At 40.4% G+C, this 18,878-nt stretch overlaps 1 protein-coding gene across 1 annotated transcript in view; it reads right to left on the bottom strand.

Annotated features, from left to right (window-relative positions):
* Window positions 1-18,878, bottom strand: part of CPVL (carboxypeptidase vitellogenic like) — a 113,291-nt gene that overhangs the window by 55,528 nt on the left and 38,885 nt on the right. The window contains exons 5-7 of the mRNA XM_027102309.1: window positions 18,676-18,734; window positions 17,185-17,264; window positions 11,838-11,904 (exon numbers count right to left, since the gene is read on the bottom strand). Coding sequence (XP_026958110.1) covers window positions 11,838-11,904; window positions 17,185-17,264; window positions 18,676-18,734 — 206 coding nt within the window. The remainder of the gene's footprint in view (window positions 1-11,837; window positions 11,905-17,184; window positions 17,265-18,675; window positions 18,735-18,878) is intronic.

The raw sequence follows: 18,878 nt of genomic DNA, 5'->3' as shown, positions 1-18,878 counted from the left end.
AGCATGGAGTGACATGCAGGTCACAGGTTAGGAGGGCAAAAAAATAATAAGTGAACGTGTCCTAAGTGAACATTCTAATTTCCTTCCAAAAGAAAGAACATGGACACCAGTGAACACAATTCTGCCACCCTTAGGGTTTTCCTTACCAGAAAGTTCCATTGCAAGCTTTATTTAAAAAAAAAAATCCCAAGGCCAAAATTAAGATTTCAAAATCTGTACAATGATGCCAAAATTTGAAATCAACATGGATTAAAGGAAGAGGAAAAGGATAAATAATATTTATTAGCCACTAAAATGGTCACTTGAACTTACCTCTGTTTCCAACCTTTTCCAATACAAGGCTCTTTTTCAATTTCAAAATAGTTTGCTGACACAAACATGATAATACTGCTTTTAGATTATGCTGAAAAGAGCCACTATTGGTTCAGTAATATTTAAAAATAGTTCTGTGTTTCTTCCATTAAAAAGTTGCCTTCCTGACATCTCCACTTGTATGTCTAATATTAAACTTCCCATGTTCAAAACGAAGCTCCAATCCCCAAGCCCTCCTTGCAGCCTCCTTTCCATGAATGTAAACTCTGTTCTTCTAACTGCTCAGGCCAAAAATCCTGGTGCCACTGTTAATCTCTTTGACTCACACCTCGTGAAAAGTCCATTAGTGAACCTCATCAACTCTACCTATTCTATCAAAACACATCCGGAATCCAGGGTCTTTGCACACACCCCCTTTGTCACCTTGCTCCAGGTACCATCATCTCTCGCCTGGATTCTTGCAGCAGCCTCCTCAATGGGCCTCTGTTTTTACTCTTACCGTCATCCAGTCTAATTTCAAGACAGTGGTCTGTTAAATTAGATCATGCCACTCCTCTGCTCAAATCCTCTAATGACTTCCCATCTCTCTCAAAGCAAAAGTGAAGTGCTTTTTCTGGGGCATAAGGGCTGACATGATCTGGTCACTTCACTCACATTACCCCCTACTATCCTCTTGCTCATTCCTCTCCAGCCTCTCTCAGACCAAATCATAATTGTGATCTGTACTGTTCCTCCCCTTGCATTAGCTCTTTCTGTCCCTGGAATGTTCTTCCCCAGATATCCATATGGTTAACTCCCTCACTTCCTTCAGTGAGGCTTTCTGAGGGTTGCCCTCCATGGCCACCCTATCAAAAATTTTAACACCCCTTTTTTGATATTTTATATTCCCCTTCTCTCCTCTTTCGTCTTAATCTTTATCACTCTCCAACAAACTTTTACTTTTTACCTTGTGTATTGTTATTCCCCTACCCACACTAGAATAGAAGATCCACGGACACAGGGATATCTGTCTGTTTTGTTTATTAGTGTATCCCCTGTACCTGATGCTGCTTGTTATTGCTCAATAAACAACTGCTCAATGAATGAATCTTGAATTAGCCTACATGCATTTGAAAAACAGCAATGCACATATATTCTAGATAGACTAGATACATTATGTGGGTACATGTGGATCTGCAGAACTTTCAAAATATGTCCAAGGCTCTCCAGGGTCCTGAAGTTCAAAGACTGGGAATTCTGGAGAGCTCTCATTTTTTCCATGCCATAATCATATGCTGCAGTTATCATTATTCCCATTTCAACGTAAGGACATTGGGGCTCAGAGAGGTTAAGTGATAGAGTCAGAATTAAACCTGGTCTGACCTACTCCAAATCCTAAACCCCTTCCAAATTATGATGGAAGAACTTAATTGACATAACTCACACAAGATCCCTTCACTGATGCACTCCTCTTGTGAAATAATAATTATTTAGGCAAAGTATTAAATCAAAGCAGCTTATCCATTCATACTCATGACTACTTTTTAGCTTCCATGTCTGAAATTTGCTTTGATGTATAACTTTGCTATATTCTCCTTTTAGGGACAGTACGTGAACATTTATCAAGTAAAATTTCTGTAAATTGACCAAAAAAGCAAATTCTCTTGACTAATCATTTCACTGGTACAGATGTATTATATAATCTTCATTCAATGATGGTTTATTGGGCAACTCTTCTGTCAAAGGTATCATAACAGATACTTGAGTAGACACAAAAATGAATAAAGCACAAAACTCGTAAAGATCACAATATCTTTTAAAAATACATTATGGAAAACTTGACTCAAATGTGATAAGGCAGAGTCTACCATTTCATGGCTTATTATTTCCACAATGTGTACAATAGCCAGCACATAGTAGGTACATAAAAACATAGCTGATAAATGAATGACTAATCTGACATTATTTCTAAACACGTTTTCTCTACTGGAAATCAGTACAAATGCTAAGAAAGTACACCTTCCAGTGATGCTAGCACTCAAGGTGTCTTGTTATAAGACCTAGCAACAAAACACCTCCCTTGACTTTTTCAGAGATGGAAGGGTATGTACTTTATAGGTAGTGATGACAAACTTAGGCTAAAACAGTCACATTTTTATGGCACCTTCCCCCTTGCGACCATCATATGTATCCGGGATTCAGGCAGGAGATTAAAAAGGTACACCCACTCAATCTGAGCATCCACCATCAACAGATTATTTCACCTACTTTAATTCGAGCCAATGTAAAGTTAACATTATCTTCCTATATTTTAAAATGATGAAAACAAAGGTCTGTGTGTTTCACATGCCCACCTGGAATTCTGTCCGGGCTTGGCTGCCTCCACGCTTCCCATTTCTCATATCAAATCACATTTCAGTCAAGGGTCCTGGATAGACTAGGGATCTCTGGTCCCCCAACCTGGGACCCACCCTTGGATTTATCCACTGCACACTTGCTAAGTGGACCATTTAGGAAAATGAGACAGTGAGATGGGTAGTTCTATAACCACATTCAAAACAGATTCCTCAATGTTCAGTCTACATCTACTAACCTAACAGTGATGATGTTTACCTTGGTTTTGGCTTTCTAATGACTATCCCACACTTCCTTGCCCTGTGTCAGTGTGACAAATCCTTCACTGCCGTTTTCATTAATCATTCCACTGGTTGAGCGACTCAGGCTGTCACACAGTAGACAATTATAGGATTATTTTATGGAAAACAGACACCGAAACATTACAATGAAATTTTAATTATTTTCACTCTCCTTGTTGAGACACATTTCTTTTTTCTTCAAGATCAGAGTTGTTTATTCTTCCTGAACCATTTGTTTCTCGATTTAATGATTCTCTGACCACCACGAGCACTTTAAAAGACAACCAGACAAAAAATCAAGTATGTTTGATTTTACCCAGTTTTCCCTTTTCCGGATATGTTTTAAATAGAATAGAATGTCAGACTCTGGGGGAAGAAGTTAGGTGTGGTTCTCTGATGGATCAGAAATGGACTATACGGCCCTTAGGACTTATAATTGTGATCCTGTAATTTTATGAACTCTTGTTTCTTTTGTTCTGAGTTCTGCCCATAACAACAACTAAAGCAATGACAACCACAACTATCAGCCCTGTGGTTTCTCTGATCTCTGGCTGGGGTTCACCAATGTGGTCAGCAGCTGGCCAACGAAGTTCCTGAAGCCTGTGAATTAACGCTAACCTTCTACCCTCAGATCAGACACTGGCCTCAAACAAGCTCTGAACAGCATCAAAGCAATTATAAAAGGAAAGAGGAAAAGTGTGTCCAGAAACTGTTTGAACACATACTATTTTAGAATTCAGCAGTGACCTTCAAATGAGGAACTCAGTCAGACAAATATATTTAACTAACATAATAATTCAAACTAGATTAGCAACCAACACGTCAGGATTTTAGTTTGCCCTTAGTAATTATTCCTTTCCAATATTTAAAGAAGCTGCAATTTCCAACACTATTCTTGTATGGCTCCTTTGCCCCATGGTGACCGTATTTTGAGCTCACCTCTGACAAGAAGGGGCAGAGCCATTAGGGTATGTTCGTATGTGCTTCTATTTGGAGCTTAAAGAAGCAGTAAACCTCCCGTTTTCCTCTGACATCAGAAGGATCTCAAAATTCAGCTCTCAAACGTTTATTTCCCCCATGAGAGAAAAAAGGTCTCAACATCAGAGTTGAATAGTGTTTTTGAATCTTGGTTTGCCATCTTTCTGTGTTCTTACATGATGTTTGGAACAGCCTAATGGAAATCACGTTAGGAGCATATTGTACTTGTAAAAATAGTCTAGAGAGAATGTAATACTTGGTTAATTATCCAGATGTGTAAAAGCAAAATGAAACTGGACTTAAAGAAACTTGTAATTGTGTATTCCATCTGAATCTCTCCCTTCTTACATGTTTCAACAACATTCACAGCCAACTTACTGTACCCCTGCCACCCCGTTACTTTTAAGGGAGTCAAAAAATCCATATCGAAAATCAAGCTTCAATCAGCTCCTCCAGAAGAAACAAAACCGTGTCAGAGAATAATATTATAATGGAAACAATGTCCTCTTACAGAAATATCACATATGTTAGCAGTTACTATTGTTTAAGCTACTCTTAGTCGTCTGCATTTCTTACTGAAGTTTAGTTTAAAAAAAAAAAAGTAGATGCAGCTACATTCACTCTCTGACTTGCTTCTAAATATACCTTTTATGGTAAAACTCGCAGAACCTTTATCAGTGATAATGAGCAATGGCCTTTGAACCTGGTTACCAAGTGTCACTATTCATTGGCCCTCACCTCTGCCTGGAAGTGGAAAAAGGGAGTTGTCATCCTCGGCAATGGCATGTCAAGGATGGTCAGGGTCATTCTATGCTCGTTTCCCTGCTCTGCCCCCAAACCCCCAGCCACTCCAGCTAGAATGAATGTCTCTGAAGAGTTCACTTCGGGGCTGGTGAGAACTCTTCCATGTCCTCCGGGAGGAAAACAGGTGGGCTGCCCTTCTGGAGAGAGTCACATTGGTGTCATGTCCTCTAGCTGTCCCCAAACACAGACTATGGTGGAACCAGCCCCATGTACAGGGGTGGCCAGAGTGAATAGGGGGATATGCTTTGAAGAGAATTTTATACACACATTGAAAACTACAAAACTTGGTGAAAAGCCTAAGTTTAACGGAGTCACACAGGACACAGCAGCCAAGAGGACAGGATTAAGCTAGGGTGACCCTGACTTCATCTAGCCTTGGGGTAGAATCTTACTTCACTTGGCACCATTATTGCTTCTGAGGAGAGAATAGGTGTGGCCTTAACACGGCCAGTTCAGAAAATTAATGAATGGAGAAAACTGGAGCTTTGGTATTGTGGTAATCTCTACAACTTCTTAGACATTGCTAGACCATGTGTCATCTAATTTGACCACACTGCTGTGATTTAAAAAAAAAAAAAAAGGCTTCTAACGAGAATATGACTTTATCTAAACATCTATTTCTCTTGACTATGAGCTTAAAAAGAAATGTAGAATCTACAGGAATACACATATGAGAAAAACATTTTGATGTGTATCCAACTTTTAGTCACATAAATTTATGCAAAAGTATGTACAGCCTTTCAAATATGTTCTTATTTCGTTTTGAGATGATGCTTCTTTAAAAATTAATTCCATCAGTGACAAACATACGTGAAAAGGATGTACCTCGCCTCCCCCCAACTCTAACTTCAGTGCCAGTTTTGGAGAAATTCATACCCAGCTTGAAGCCAGGTGACTTGAACAGATGAATAAACCCTTTTGTTTAGAGATTACAGTTAATTTGACTTTTAAATAAAGAGTGTGAATATACTGGGCCACAGTCAACAAACTGAGTCCTTCACTTGCTCACTATAGATAGAAGTCAGAAGGTTGAAGCTGCATAATAGATATAATTTAGCATTTCTGGTCCCCAGCCTAGACATCTCATCCAATTGGGTACTATTTGTGTCGCCATGCCACTTGGTCTAGCATAGTAGCTCACTTCAGACAAAGCTTATATTGACGTCTGATTTACTCATAGTCTTTTCCACGTAACCAGAGAATCAGCAAATAAGTGTTGATTTGACTTAGATACGCTATCCAAAAGCCCGAGGCCCAATTTTGCAAACATTTCCATATGCCCCTGTTCAGTTCTCCAGGTTGCAGCGTTAACCTTGACTTTTCTAATATTAAATTCATTAAATAGTCACAAATCCGTTTTCAATTCTAAAAGAAAATATTGGCAAGTCAGAGGAACATAACTGAAAATAGACATCTGTCATGAGCTCAAGAGCTAAACCAGCTCAAATGTCATCTAGTCATATTCAGCAAGTTCCAAGCTTGGAGAAAGAATTACATTCTAAGGACTTCAAACCTTTATATCACTTGAAACTTCCATTTACTCCATAAAACTTGATGATCAAAAGACAGAAATATCCAAGAAGCTAGAGAACTTCTTTTCTGTTTGTATAAGGTTAGTAACCCTTAGAGATTCTGTACAAAATATGTAAGGGATGTCCGACTCCCTTGTACAGACAGTGGATCTATTCTGTGGGAAAAGGCAAGTCTTGGAAACAGTGCAGTTTTGAGGAGCCAGGCTCCAGAGAGCATCTTCACGAAGCGGGTTACCATCCTTAGCCCATCCTGTGACTACAGTCTTTGGGTGATGGAGTCTGGCTGCTTAGGTTCCAATCTTGGCTGGGTGAGCTTGTAAAGCCTACGTGACCTCTCTAAGCCTCAGTCATCTCAACTGTAAAATGGGGATGATAATAACAGTGCCCGCTTCATAAGGCAGCTGTGACGATTAAACAAGGTAATGCACGAAACACTGCTTAGCATCACGCCTGTCATATGATCCACTCTCAATAAACATTCTCAAATAAGATCTACAAATAAAACAAGGGGACTAGATACGTTTGAAGGCATCCTTCTAATCACCAAATTTAATGATCATAAGCCTGGACTAATAAGATAAAGGTATGGCCTACATAAAACAATTATAGGCCTATAGTTAGGGTAGTTCTCCCTTCCCACCCCTTCACAGGTATGTCAGTGCGTGAAGTTCCCCTATTACAAGTATCTTTCTATGGCTTAGGCTCTGTCCTCTATTCAAGGACAAGTATGTTGGAAGTACATTTAATTGATCAGATTCTCTCTAATGGATAGTGAGCTGGTAACAAGTCAGAATGGGGGAGAGAAACAGTACAGTCATGATGGGGATGGAAGAAGCATGGGAGAAATAGGACCTGAGCACAGCACAGCCAAGGAAAGGAAGGCCTTGGGTGGCAGGCGGGGCACTGGATGACCCTGGAAAATAAGGGAGTAGAAAGGAGGTTCCCAGGGCCTGGGGTGCAGTACAGGGAGAGAAGAGCCATGAAAAGAGATGTAAAACAGCCAAAGAGAAATATCATTGATATTTTTATTTTATCTGGCAAATGCCTTGTGTGAAGCCACTCTATAACATCCATTCAACACTGTGCCTGGTATTGTATGAAACAAATGAAACAAACCTGGCTCTCACCTCCTGGGAGCCTGCACCAGAACCCAGGACCATGATGATTTCAATAAAGAAATCAGACTCTGTGAGCCCAGCAGGACTTCACTCATGCAGATGAAGATAAAGTATCCTATTAAGCTCACTAATTTTTAAATAGCTTCAACGTTTTGCCTCAGATTCAGCCTTCGAATTAATCACGGTTGCAAAACTGCTTCTAAGGAAAGTAGGCCTCTCCTGCTGATCGGGAGATGCCCAGTTTTAACCACATGCCCTGCCAGTTTGGAAGCGCTCCCACCCATTGGCACAAACGCCTCTACACGCTAAATCTTTCCCATGAGTGGACAGAAAGCCACAGGCTCGGAGGCCAGTGGGCAGACCCCTCCCTACCGTCACCTCCCTGCCTTCCAGCGCCAAGGCTGTTGTGCTTTAAGTTTTAGCTGGGCCCACATACACTTGAGTGGATCCTAAAGAGTGTCTGTACCTCAAGAAAAAGAGCAATCTCACTAATAGTTACTGGCTCGGGAAGGATGACACTTAGGAAGAAAGTTAATGATATGAATGAAATGCAGCTTGTTCCTCTTTTTGAAGTACATTTTTTTCATGCCTTGAGGAGGGTGATTTATAGACACATTTGTCTCTCTTTAGAGAAAATTAATTCCAGTTGGTGTTCTGGGCAGAAATGGAGAGAAGGGAAGGAGACAAAGCAGTTCTTCCTTCTCCGCTGCCCCAACTGCAGGTCTGCACTATGCCTTGCTGTGGCCTCGCGTGGTCCACACGGCAGGGGCGAAGGGCCTGGATCGGTCCCCACACATTTTGCTACCATCCAAAACTTCTAAGCTCCACCATCATTTTCTGATGGAGCAAACAATTTCTTTTAAAGATGATTTCAAAATAAGAGGGGAGACAATGCCATACCCCAAGAACAAGTGAGCAGAGCCTTGTAAACATCTCAGCCCCTGTTTACATGCATTAGGCCATATGCTTTGGAGCCATAACATTTTAATCCAGCTTTTCAACATGAATGGTAATAATAGTCATCATATGCTGGGTACTCACCACAGCCAGTCACTCTGCTAAATATTTGAGGAGGATTATCTAATTAAATGCTCAAAACAACCCCATGCAGTAGGTACTGTTATTACTTCCAGACTCCCTTACACCAAAGTTAGGGTGCTGAACAGCTGTTCCAGCCCCTTTGAGCACCAGGCTACCCTCATTCATAGCACACAAATGTGGAGGATATTTAGGTCTAGTACCTTTGCAATCAAAAGCAGAAAACCATTTCTGAGTTTATGCATTTGTTTTCCAAGAACAATTCTACAAATCTAGCGGCATTATTTGTTCAGGAAATTAAGAGTTCACAAGAGAAAAGATTTCCCTTTCTTGAAAAATCTATTACAACATTTTTTATGGTGGCGGACACAGGGAGGGTGGGTTGGTATTATGTTAAAACTGCAATTGTATACAGATGCTTTAAGAGTACGTCTAGGTAACTACAGTTGAGTATCCAGTAAAGTAAAATATCCCCGGAAGTGATCTAATTTAAAAACCAACCCTTCTGATTGTAAGATGAAAAGCAGAGGCCCAGAGAGGTCACAGAACTTGTCTGGAATCATCCAGAGAGAGGCAAAGCCAGCAATGAACCTCAGGTGTCCTGATTATTAATCCAAAATTCCTTCCACTTCTCCATTCTGCCTTCTAGCCTTAAAACAGAAAGACCAGGTGGGACAAAGCAGACTAGAGAAACACAGCATTCTGCCAATAATAAACCATCAAGGCATTATTTAGTGCTCTACCTTTTAGAAAAAGATGTGCCCCCAGATTTAATGTATCTTGTGTAGTTCTCATGAAGATGCTGCTGCCTGGCAAGTGCATCTCCATCCCAGGCTCTGCCTGCCCTCATTCCCATCTTCCTTCATCACTTGGAAGGCACAGGTTTCCTTAAAAGTATTCATCCTGGCAGCAGAGAATATAAAAAGAAAATTGTCCTTTGCCACACACATTCAGAAACTACATGCATGAAACCACCAGGCAGACATGAGATAGACAAGTCAAATTTTTCATTTGGTATTTGGTAGCTTTGCCGAAAGTTCAACATGATGGTTAACAACATTGTCACATTATTTGCAAGACGAGGAATTACACACTAAGCAGATCACTCTTCTGTTGGTGGTGGAGAACCGGGTGTTTTCCAGGGTTGCTACCAAAATGACAGGAGTGTCACTTCCTCCATCCCCCTGACTCCAGTTATTAGTTCTAGAATGGCCATGGGATTCAAATGGATAATGAGATTCAGGTATATGGTGGAATTATTGGGAAAGAGAAGTTGAGCTGATAGGCTATACCTAGAGCCCTGGAGTGGGTTGGAGAGTCAAGGGCACAGGTGAAAAGAACTTATCTGAGAATGAAATCAGTGAAGTGCAAAGCCAAGTGAATAGATGGAGAGAACGTGAGACAAGATCCTGATAAGGTTTGAGCAACCAGATCCAGCCACACCTGATGCCAACAATTCAATCCCCTGTTTTACTTAAGACACTTTGAATAGGGTTTCTGTCACTTGCAAGCAAAAGAGCCGTGACTAATACACCCATATTTATCCTTCAAAATCCAATTTAATTGCTGTCTCCTCTGTTTGACTTTTCCTGAGGATCCCATATTGAGAGGTAGCTATTTGCTCACCTTACACTATTTGTCTTTACAGCTACTTCTCCAACTGTACTCTTCATTCTGTATGGTTAGACTCAGATTTACAGTAGAGTTAATGTCTGAATCATTGACTTTCTAATACTTGTCCAAAGCCTCAGACATAGTACATACTCAATATATGTGTGTTGAACTGAATTGAATTTGATTCTCAATACTGTTTCAGGGAACACTGAACCCTTCAATGGTTTCCCATTACACTTAGAATAAAGTCTAACCACTCTGCCATGAGCAACAGGGCCCTACACGATCAGCCTGCCTCTCCCATCTAAGCTCCTTCTACAGTGGCTCAATGCTTCTCCTTGAGTGCACCAAGCCCGTCCCTACCTCAGAGTCTTTGCATTTGCTGTTCCTTCTTCCAGGAAAGCTCTTCTCACAGATATTGCAGAGACCACTCCACTACGTCACTCAGGAATCTGCTCAATTGTCTCCTTACCGAAGAGACTTTCTCTGACAATCTTATCCAAAATAACACTTCCATCACTCTCCAGCCCTCACCCTGCTTATCTTTTTCATGACATCTTTTTCAGACATATCGCTGCCTGACCATCTGGTACATATTTATTTCTTTCATTATCACTGCTTTCACCTCTGGAATGTACGAATGCAGGGAATTTTTCTGTTTTGTTCACAACTGTACTCCTAGCACCTAAGAATTTTTGTGTTCTCAAAATATTGGCTGCTATACATTTTTAAAATAACCTTAAATTTAAAAGGATGAAAAATAGCAAACCTTAAGATTGAAACCAACATATGCAAATGAACCGTTCATTAAATTGTAACATAATCACCCTGGAAAAAACCAGAATTAATTCCCTGCTAGGGCAGGGAAAGTACAAGATAATCCTATAACTTATAACTAATTTGTGCCAAAGAGCAAGGAAATGCTCAAAGGCTAACGGGGACAAACGGGGACAATGTGTCAAAAGGACACAGGAGCCAGCCTGAAGGGTTCCCATTGACCAAATATAGGAAAATACAAGCATCAAAAACAATAATGATATCAATAAAGTTTAACACAGCAAACAGAATTTACAATCCATGAGTCCCCAGTGATATTTTTAAAGTACATATCAGAGAAGAGGAAGAAGGAAAGATGTTCTCTACAGAGGAATGCCAGATGATATCTAAAGGAAGATAGATCAGAAAAATCACCATTTTATAACCCCCAGTATAATAACTGATTCAGACAGGAATCATCAGTGGATGCTAAAACTACTTGGTGACATATTTGGTGTGTGTGTTGGGGGAAACAGATGTTCACATGGTCTCAGATTATTTATTAATTTCAAAGGGAAAATGGTACCTTTTCAATGGTGAGATCTGGCAGATACCATCTTGACTAAGTGACCAGTAATGGAACAAAGATGTTATATGCCTTCTGATGTGATTGAATAGAAAGTAAACAACATCCTCTATGCAGTGTTCTTGCCAAATGTTTTCAGTGAATCTAAGCATTGGAAAAGAGTCAGACAAAGTCAGAAATGGGACATTCTACAAGGCACCTTGTCTAGACTCTGGATAATCATCATCACAACTGACAACAACACCAACAAAGACATGGTACTGAGACATGACAACCCACTGTGATATATGAATCTTTATTGGGCACTGAATTTTTAAATCTATGCTATGGAGGACATCTGCGGGATAATTGGAGAATTTTTTATATGGGCTGAATTAATATTGATGTGTGTGTGTATATACTGAATGAATAAACCACAAGTGTCATAATATATTTCAGTCCTGAAGATGTTGGAAGCATGCAAGAAAACATGACTTCAACTCACCTCCCCAGTGGCATAAAAGTCATTGTCTTTATAGTCAGAGAACAACTGGAAAAACTGAGTAAGTGCACTGCAAAAAGAAGAACAACAATAAAAATCACATGGAATCATGCTATGCTACACAATTTCACCCTTGGACAATAGGCTTCACATTTGAGTTAAGATACTATTATGCTATAAGTTCCTGTAGGCATTTTTTCAACGTCTCATGTGCATAACACTCCATACTCTGTGGATGGTTAGAAGAATACTTGTGGGCTTACTTTGTGATACTCAAAGTTGAGACAAATGAACATCAACACTCTGGGAAGGTTTCCAATTCCCTGGGTTACCAACTTGGATCACCCACCTGTTGAGGGGACTCTTGAGCAAAGTGCTACAGGCTTTCACCTATTACTTAGCAATTTGTGGAGTTAGTTCTGCAAACCTTATGACCCCATTAATCTCGGGTTGCGGTGAGGTAATGGGAACCTTAGTTGCTTACCAACCTCTCTCTGTGGGGAAGCTGAACGTTTCTATATTCTAACGGGGCTCCCAGCATTTCAGTGTTTTAATAACCAAAGAACAAAAAAGGTGTAAAATGACTGTAGTCTAAGGGAAAACGACTAAATGGTCACAGACATTGAAGTAAATGCACAGTGGCCTCCAGGGTCAAAAGAATCACATTTAGGAAAGAATGCCAACAGCCACCTTGGTAAGCTGAAATAGATTTAAACAGCCTCCAAAAATTATTTTATAATAAGCAAGAAAAGGGTGGATTATTGAATCATTCTCTACTTGAACAGAATCTTTCAGAAAGGAAACAAAAACTTGTGAAACTCAGAAGCTTTATGAATGTTTTGACCCAGATTGCAATGCCTGAGAAGCTAGGCAGGGTTTCTGTTCCAGTTTCCTGCTGAGGGACTAAAAGCCGTAAACCAGCCAGTGAACATGAAAGGCAAGGAGGCCCTGCAAAACCAGGAGAAAGAGAAAGTTCAAGGGTCACCCAGAGGCAAAACTGGGTCATTACAATCACCGTGATCCTGGAAATACTTAATTTTCAAAGGCTTCATAAAAACCCACCATTAAACTCTACTGTAGAGTTTCAGTTTATTTCTCTGTTTATTATTTATAGTAACTAAAATCTTTGTAGCAACTAAATCTGGGAAGCTGCATTATACAGCGTCCATGTTTGTGCTGGCAATGAGCTAGCTTTAGAGCTGATATAAAAATAGGAGTTTATTCTCCAGCCTTCCCTCTCCAAACTTCAGGCTAAAAACTGCTTGCCTTTCTCTCTGCCTGCTAGTTGGAATGGCAATAGACATTTTAATATAGTAAATCTGAACTAAGCCTTGTGCTTTAGCTTAAAGCTTATTTCCTTAAAGAATTTGTTGGAGGATTGTCAGGGCTGCTAGATTTAGCAAATAAAAACAAAAGATGTACAATTAAATTTGAGGTTCAGATAAACAACAAATAATGTTTCAGTATTAATATGTTCCAAATATTTCATGCGACATACATAGATTAAAACACCATTCGTTGTTCATCTGAAATTCAAATTTAACTGGGCATTCTGTATTTTATCTGACAATCTTAGCTGAAGGAGATAATCTCCTAGGTTGCTTCCAGCCTGAAAAAGCAGGATTATCTAGCTGAAGTTTCCAAGGCAAGGTCCCACTTGAGGAAGCTATCACAGAGATTTAATTTCACAGTAGGATATGAACAAAAATTTGGCTAATCATAGCAAGGCCTTAGTAGGTCTTTCTAAAATGGGAACGAAGAATAAAATAGATAAATTTAGTAAGTTGCACGTACATATATCATTTGCTCATTGAACTGTGTTTTCATCAAGGACTATACCATTATGTGGTGAAGGGTTGTTTCAAAATAATATCTAGAATAATGCTCACATAAAATTGCAAATTTTAGAAGTAGAAATGCCAAAATACATAAGGCATAATACATGCACATGTGTGTGCCGTGCACTCCATGCATTTACTCAGGCACAAGCGCCACATGGCACACAAGGCATGCCTCTTCCAGGTGTTTCCATTTGACGACCTTGCTGGCATTGTGCCAAGGCCTTGTCAATTTGAGTCAAATTTTAGTCAACGGCTACCTGGTGGCAGAAAGGTACATTAAAGGACAATAGGATGAAACACAGATTGCAAGGGTGAATGAGTAGGAGAAAATACTCAGATAATTTTTTTAAAAGGGAAGATGGGTTCAGGGCAGAGAAGATAGACGTAAATGATAACGCATTAGAGATCCAAAGACAACCTTGGACTTTGGTCAGCTCTAGTGGAGTCAGGGTCATAGTAAGTACAAGACATCCAGGAGAACTGAGGTTAAAATAATCTCAGCAGAAGCTCCGTACCAACAAAAGCCAAACAAGGTATAGCTTTTGTTGCTGACAGGCTGAAAGCAGCACAGCAACAAGAATCTCGGTGGTTTCGTTCTGTTGCATCAGATCAGGAGCCATCCTCTGCATTCATTCATTCCACTTCTAGTATGGCCAGGCCATGATCTCTGCCTGCACCCAGCACGCAGTATTGTTCTAATTAAATATAGGAAACTGTTTCATAGTCATACTGCCATGAAGCTTTGTTTAGCAATACATACTATCTCCCATGCAAACCAATACGTGGAATAGAATAGCAGCATTTCCGTCTGGCTGCTAAGAAGACAACTTCAGGCACACTGGGAGAGTGGGGACTGGGGAGCTTGCGTACTACTGTATCAGCAGCACCAAGAACCATGTCGGGCACATAGTAGGCAATCAAAAAATAGTGGTACATGCCGTGGAGTGGCTGGGCCCATGAGCCACAGCTGCTGAGCCTGCGCGTCCGGAGGCTGTGCTCTGCAACGGGAGAGGCCACAACAGTGAGAGGCCCGCGTACCACAAAAAAAAAAAAAAAAAAAAAAGTGGTAGAGGGAGAGTGGCACCAGCTGGTCTACTCCAGTTAGAAAATTTATTATTCTTTAGGAAATTTATATATTTTTCTAAACCAGAGAGGCATTGTGGTCCTAAACACATTCCAAATAGAAAAAAAAAAAAAATTTAAACATCTTGTTAGTGAAAAAGTTTCACTTCCAAACACAAAGAAAAGCAGCCTAAATGTGAATGTCAAATGTCTTTAGGAGTCTCCTTACAGCCGTGCACTAATAATAGTGAAAAGGAATTGGATTTTCAGAAAAAAAGAAAGATGGTTTTCAAAGGGAGAAAAAGAATGTTCTACTCTTTAAACCAATAGTAGACAATTTATAGGTTTCAAAGCGACCTTCTTATTCCAAACACCCATCTGGACAGCTGGAGAGAAGACTCTAGTCACAAAGGGAAACAAATAGTGCAAACCATAAAGGAAACAGCTGAAATCAGTTTTCTGCACTACTCTTGATTAACTACTTTCCAGTTCTAAGAGCCTGAAGCAAAAAGAACTAAAACAGCTATAAACAATGGATGCTTTGAAATAGGTTCTCTTTACATGTCTTGCAAGAGGAGATGAACCACATGTCAGCAGTAAATATCCACTCAGAGGGTCAACTGGAAGCTGTGACCATCTCTGGGGGAGGGGCAAGAGAGCCAGAAAAGGAAGGGCAAGGGTGCAAGGCTGGGGCTTAGAGGGTCTGATGCATTTCTTTAATACAGACCCTCCGCCCTCAGGGTGTTTGCTAGTTAAACAACTGAGGTTGTTTGGATTTAAGCCAAAAGAGGGTTGGAGTAGGAGGAGGGTATGGGGGAGAAGTAGGTTTCCAATCTGAAAAATGAGAGCTCACAGTCAGTGCTAAATGAGAAAGACATGGCGCTTGAGTAAACTTGTAAAAGACAGCCGGCAGGATTATGTCTGTGGCGGGGAAAAAGGAGGTGCCTGAGCTGCGGGCAGGCAAGAGACCCCTGTCAGGATCTGGCTAATCTGCCCCCAGGACCCATTCATTGTATCTGGAAGCAGAAGTGTGCGTCCTATCCAGCCCGCCTAGAAACTGAATGCAAGTGTTAAAATAATGGGACATGTGGCAGATGAAAGTGTGCAAGACAGACAACAACCATATCATTTTCTGGGGCAGCAGAGAAGAGAGAAAAATCTCTGGGAGAGACGCCGGAAGTTCTTCCTTCCTCTCCCCCACTCCCACCCCTCCCAGCCATTGGCCTTGGGGAGAAAGAAGAATAAAACGGAAAGCTTTTGTCAGAGATCAAAAAACTCTGACTCCTATTAGATTCACTTTCACTTTGGGGATTGGTTGGGTTTGCTCACCAAGTAATTAGCAGAATGAGTGTTTGGTAAAAGTGGGGGGCAGGGTAAAGGAGCTAGTTAACTCTTCCTGGCCACTAGGATTCTTTTAGTAAATTATTACAATGCGTAAAGGGGTGCCCTAGTGATCTGAAAGAATCCAGGACTTGGTCTCTAGTAATAATTTACAGACTGAAAAAAAAAATGTGACCGAATAAGAAAGGTCACTTACTTTAAAAACAAGTACTAAAAAATAGCTATAATGAATGTAAGAAAAAGAAAGGAAGACATTATACGTATACTGTTTGATCAGGCTTACAACGTCACATTTTTCTTAATTTCTTTTTTAGTAAAAGAATAATTTTGTAATATGAAGGGAAAAGTAAGAGACTTGCTAACAAGCTGAGCTTTCAGCCTGGAAAAGGCATGAAGGAGAAACACAAGAGTAAAAAACTGCATTTTGTGAAGGCCACAAAAGGAGGAATCCTGGGAAAGAAAACAAACAAAACATCCAAGATGTTGTTTCCTGGCAAGAGCGGAGTTCAATATAATGTTGGAAAGCAAGCAGAAACCTCTTAGGCATCTAGGTGAAAGGTTGGAAAATCATCTTTGGTTGAACAATTCTGCTCTGTTTCCATTGTTTTTCAAAAGCTATGTTTACAAAATTAAAATTATGCCTTAAGATGTCAGTTCTTCTTGCTACTTTCTCTACTTTCATACTTATCAATGATAATGTAATAAAGTGGAAAATAGGCCGTGTGCGTGTGCGTGCACACACACACCTCACATAGAAGTATTCTTAAAAGATCTTCAGGAAATGGACTATGAAGACCAATCAATAATACTTCTAGGGCTTCCCTGGTGGCTCAGTGGTTGAGAGTCCGCCTGCCGATGCAAGGGACACGGGTTCGTGCCCCGGTCCGGGAAGATCCCACATGCTGCGGAGCGGCTGGGCCCGTGAGCCATGGCCGCTGAGCCTGTGCTCCGCAACGGGAGAGGCCACAACAGTGAGAGGCCCGCGTACCGCAAAAAAAAAAAAAAAAATAATAATAATAATAATACTTCTACTACTGGAAGAATTTTCCTGTTGAAATAGAAAAACGTTTGGTCTGAAGAAGGCTGAAAGAGTCAGGGCCTTTTACCTGTATAAGTCTCGTGCCACATCGTCCTCATCCACTGCATATCCCTGGAGATGTTCAGTAAAACTGAAGCCTGTGCCCACCTGAAGGTGAAATAAATAAGCAGGTATAAACATAGAGAAACACATGTCCTGCTGAGAGATACCACCTGGGAAGGAAATCAATCTTATTCCAAAGGCCATGACTTTGACCTCAGATTTTTGCCATCACCCACATGCACTCAGCCGTCCTCACAGGAGGATGCTGCATGTCACCTAGGTCCCCCTTCCCTCCTCCAAGCCCAAACAAAAGAGCAGCGCAAAGCTCTGCCCTGAAGTCAGTGACTGAGCTGTGCTGATCCTGCAGCGGGGACCCTGCCAGATGTTGCTTTAAGAACAAGAAATTCACCTTTCCTGGCTCCTGCTACAGTATCAAAAGACCCCAAGTTGTCTCCTCTCTGAAACCTGGAGGGTGCACTGCTCTGCCTGCTAAGAAGGAACTTAGGCTGGAGATAAAAGATAGTTGTGTGTGTGTGTGTAGTTATTTTTTCCCATTTCTTTATTTATGGGAAATATGGCCACTAAGCTCTTTCACCTTCAGCAGACAAGGGGCTTTAAAATAAAGATTAGCTTTAAACTAATATTTCCTTATACCTAGAAGTTCATGGACAACTGAGCTGTAAATCAATAGAAGAAGCTACTACTTATTTTGGATCAATAATATACATAAGGAATGCACCCCCTCCACACACACCAGTTGTAAATAGTTTTGCTTTTGTTTTTTCTCCAAACACTCAAGAGAACAGGACATTTAATTAAACTTTTATTTAAATATGGTATTATAGACTAGGAAAAAGGATGGTTGACAAAACATGGGGGAGGGCAAGAATGTTGGACTTTTTTCTCCCTATTTTTCTGTTTTATCTTTGAACCATCTGGGAAATGAAAGAAGTTAGAGGAATTAGTTAGAGGACAAAGAAGATACTCCCAATCTGCAGAAGCTGACCCTAAAGTTACTTTCCTATACTGCAGTTTCTAGGATTTAATTTCATAAGAACTTCCCAAGGAGAATTCCACCTTTTGCTCCCCCTGAGATGAGGCATTCTGTTCACTGTGATAAGTGACGGGGGTCAGTGTTGACTTTTTATATCTAGAACTCAGTTTGAAAGATTAGGACTTCCCATACTATATAATAACCCATGCTATAGCGAAACCCATATCATCAGGAGAAAGAAACTAATCCCTTATCCTGGATGGTATAATTCAGTGATCAGGACATTTTATAAGATTAGAAATGAGGGAAGGAGAGAAGGCAGCAAGTAAAATTCCCAAACTTGGATGTAATGATACATGTTAGAAAAGTTAAATTTCAAATGTGTTCTTTAAATAGACAATTATATTTTAAAAAGAAAAAAATTAAATCTGTATTTTTTTCTATTTCTTAAATGTACTTAATGAAAGAAAAAAGACAAGAGAGACCAACACTGCCATTTCACAGGACCCTGGGGATACTCACTGGATTATCAATGTAGAGCATGGAAAATACAGTGGTCCAAGGAAAGTCTCTGGCATGCACTAGTAAAGCAGAGAAGAGGTTTTAGACTGGGTCATTAATAAAACATCCCATCTAATGCCTAGCTCTGGTTAGGAGCCCAACATGCCTACCTGTCCTCTTCAGGTGAGCGAACCCTTGGTGTACCTCTGACGTTGCATTATACT

The sequence above is a fragment of the Aethalodelphis obliquidens genome, unplaced genomic scaffold (genome assembly GCF_003676395.1).
Source record: "Aethalodelphis obliquidens isolate GAN/ISIS:26980383/991018 unplaced genomic scaffold, ASM367639v1 scaffold5, whole genome shotgun sequence".
Taxonomy (NCBI): domain Eukaryota; kingdom Metazoa; phylum Chordata; class Mammalia; order Artiodactyla; family Delphinidae; genus Aethalodelphis; species Aethalodelphis obliquidens.
This window is presented reverse-complemented; position numbering and strand designations above follow the sequence as displayed.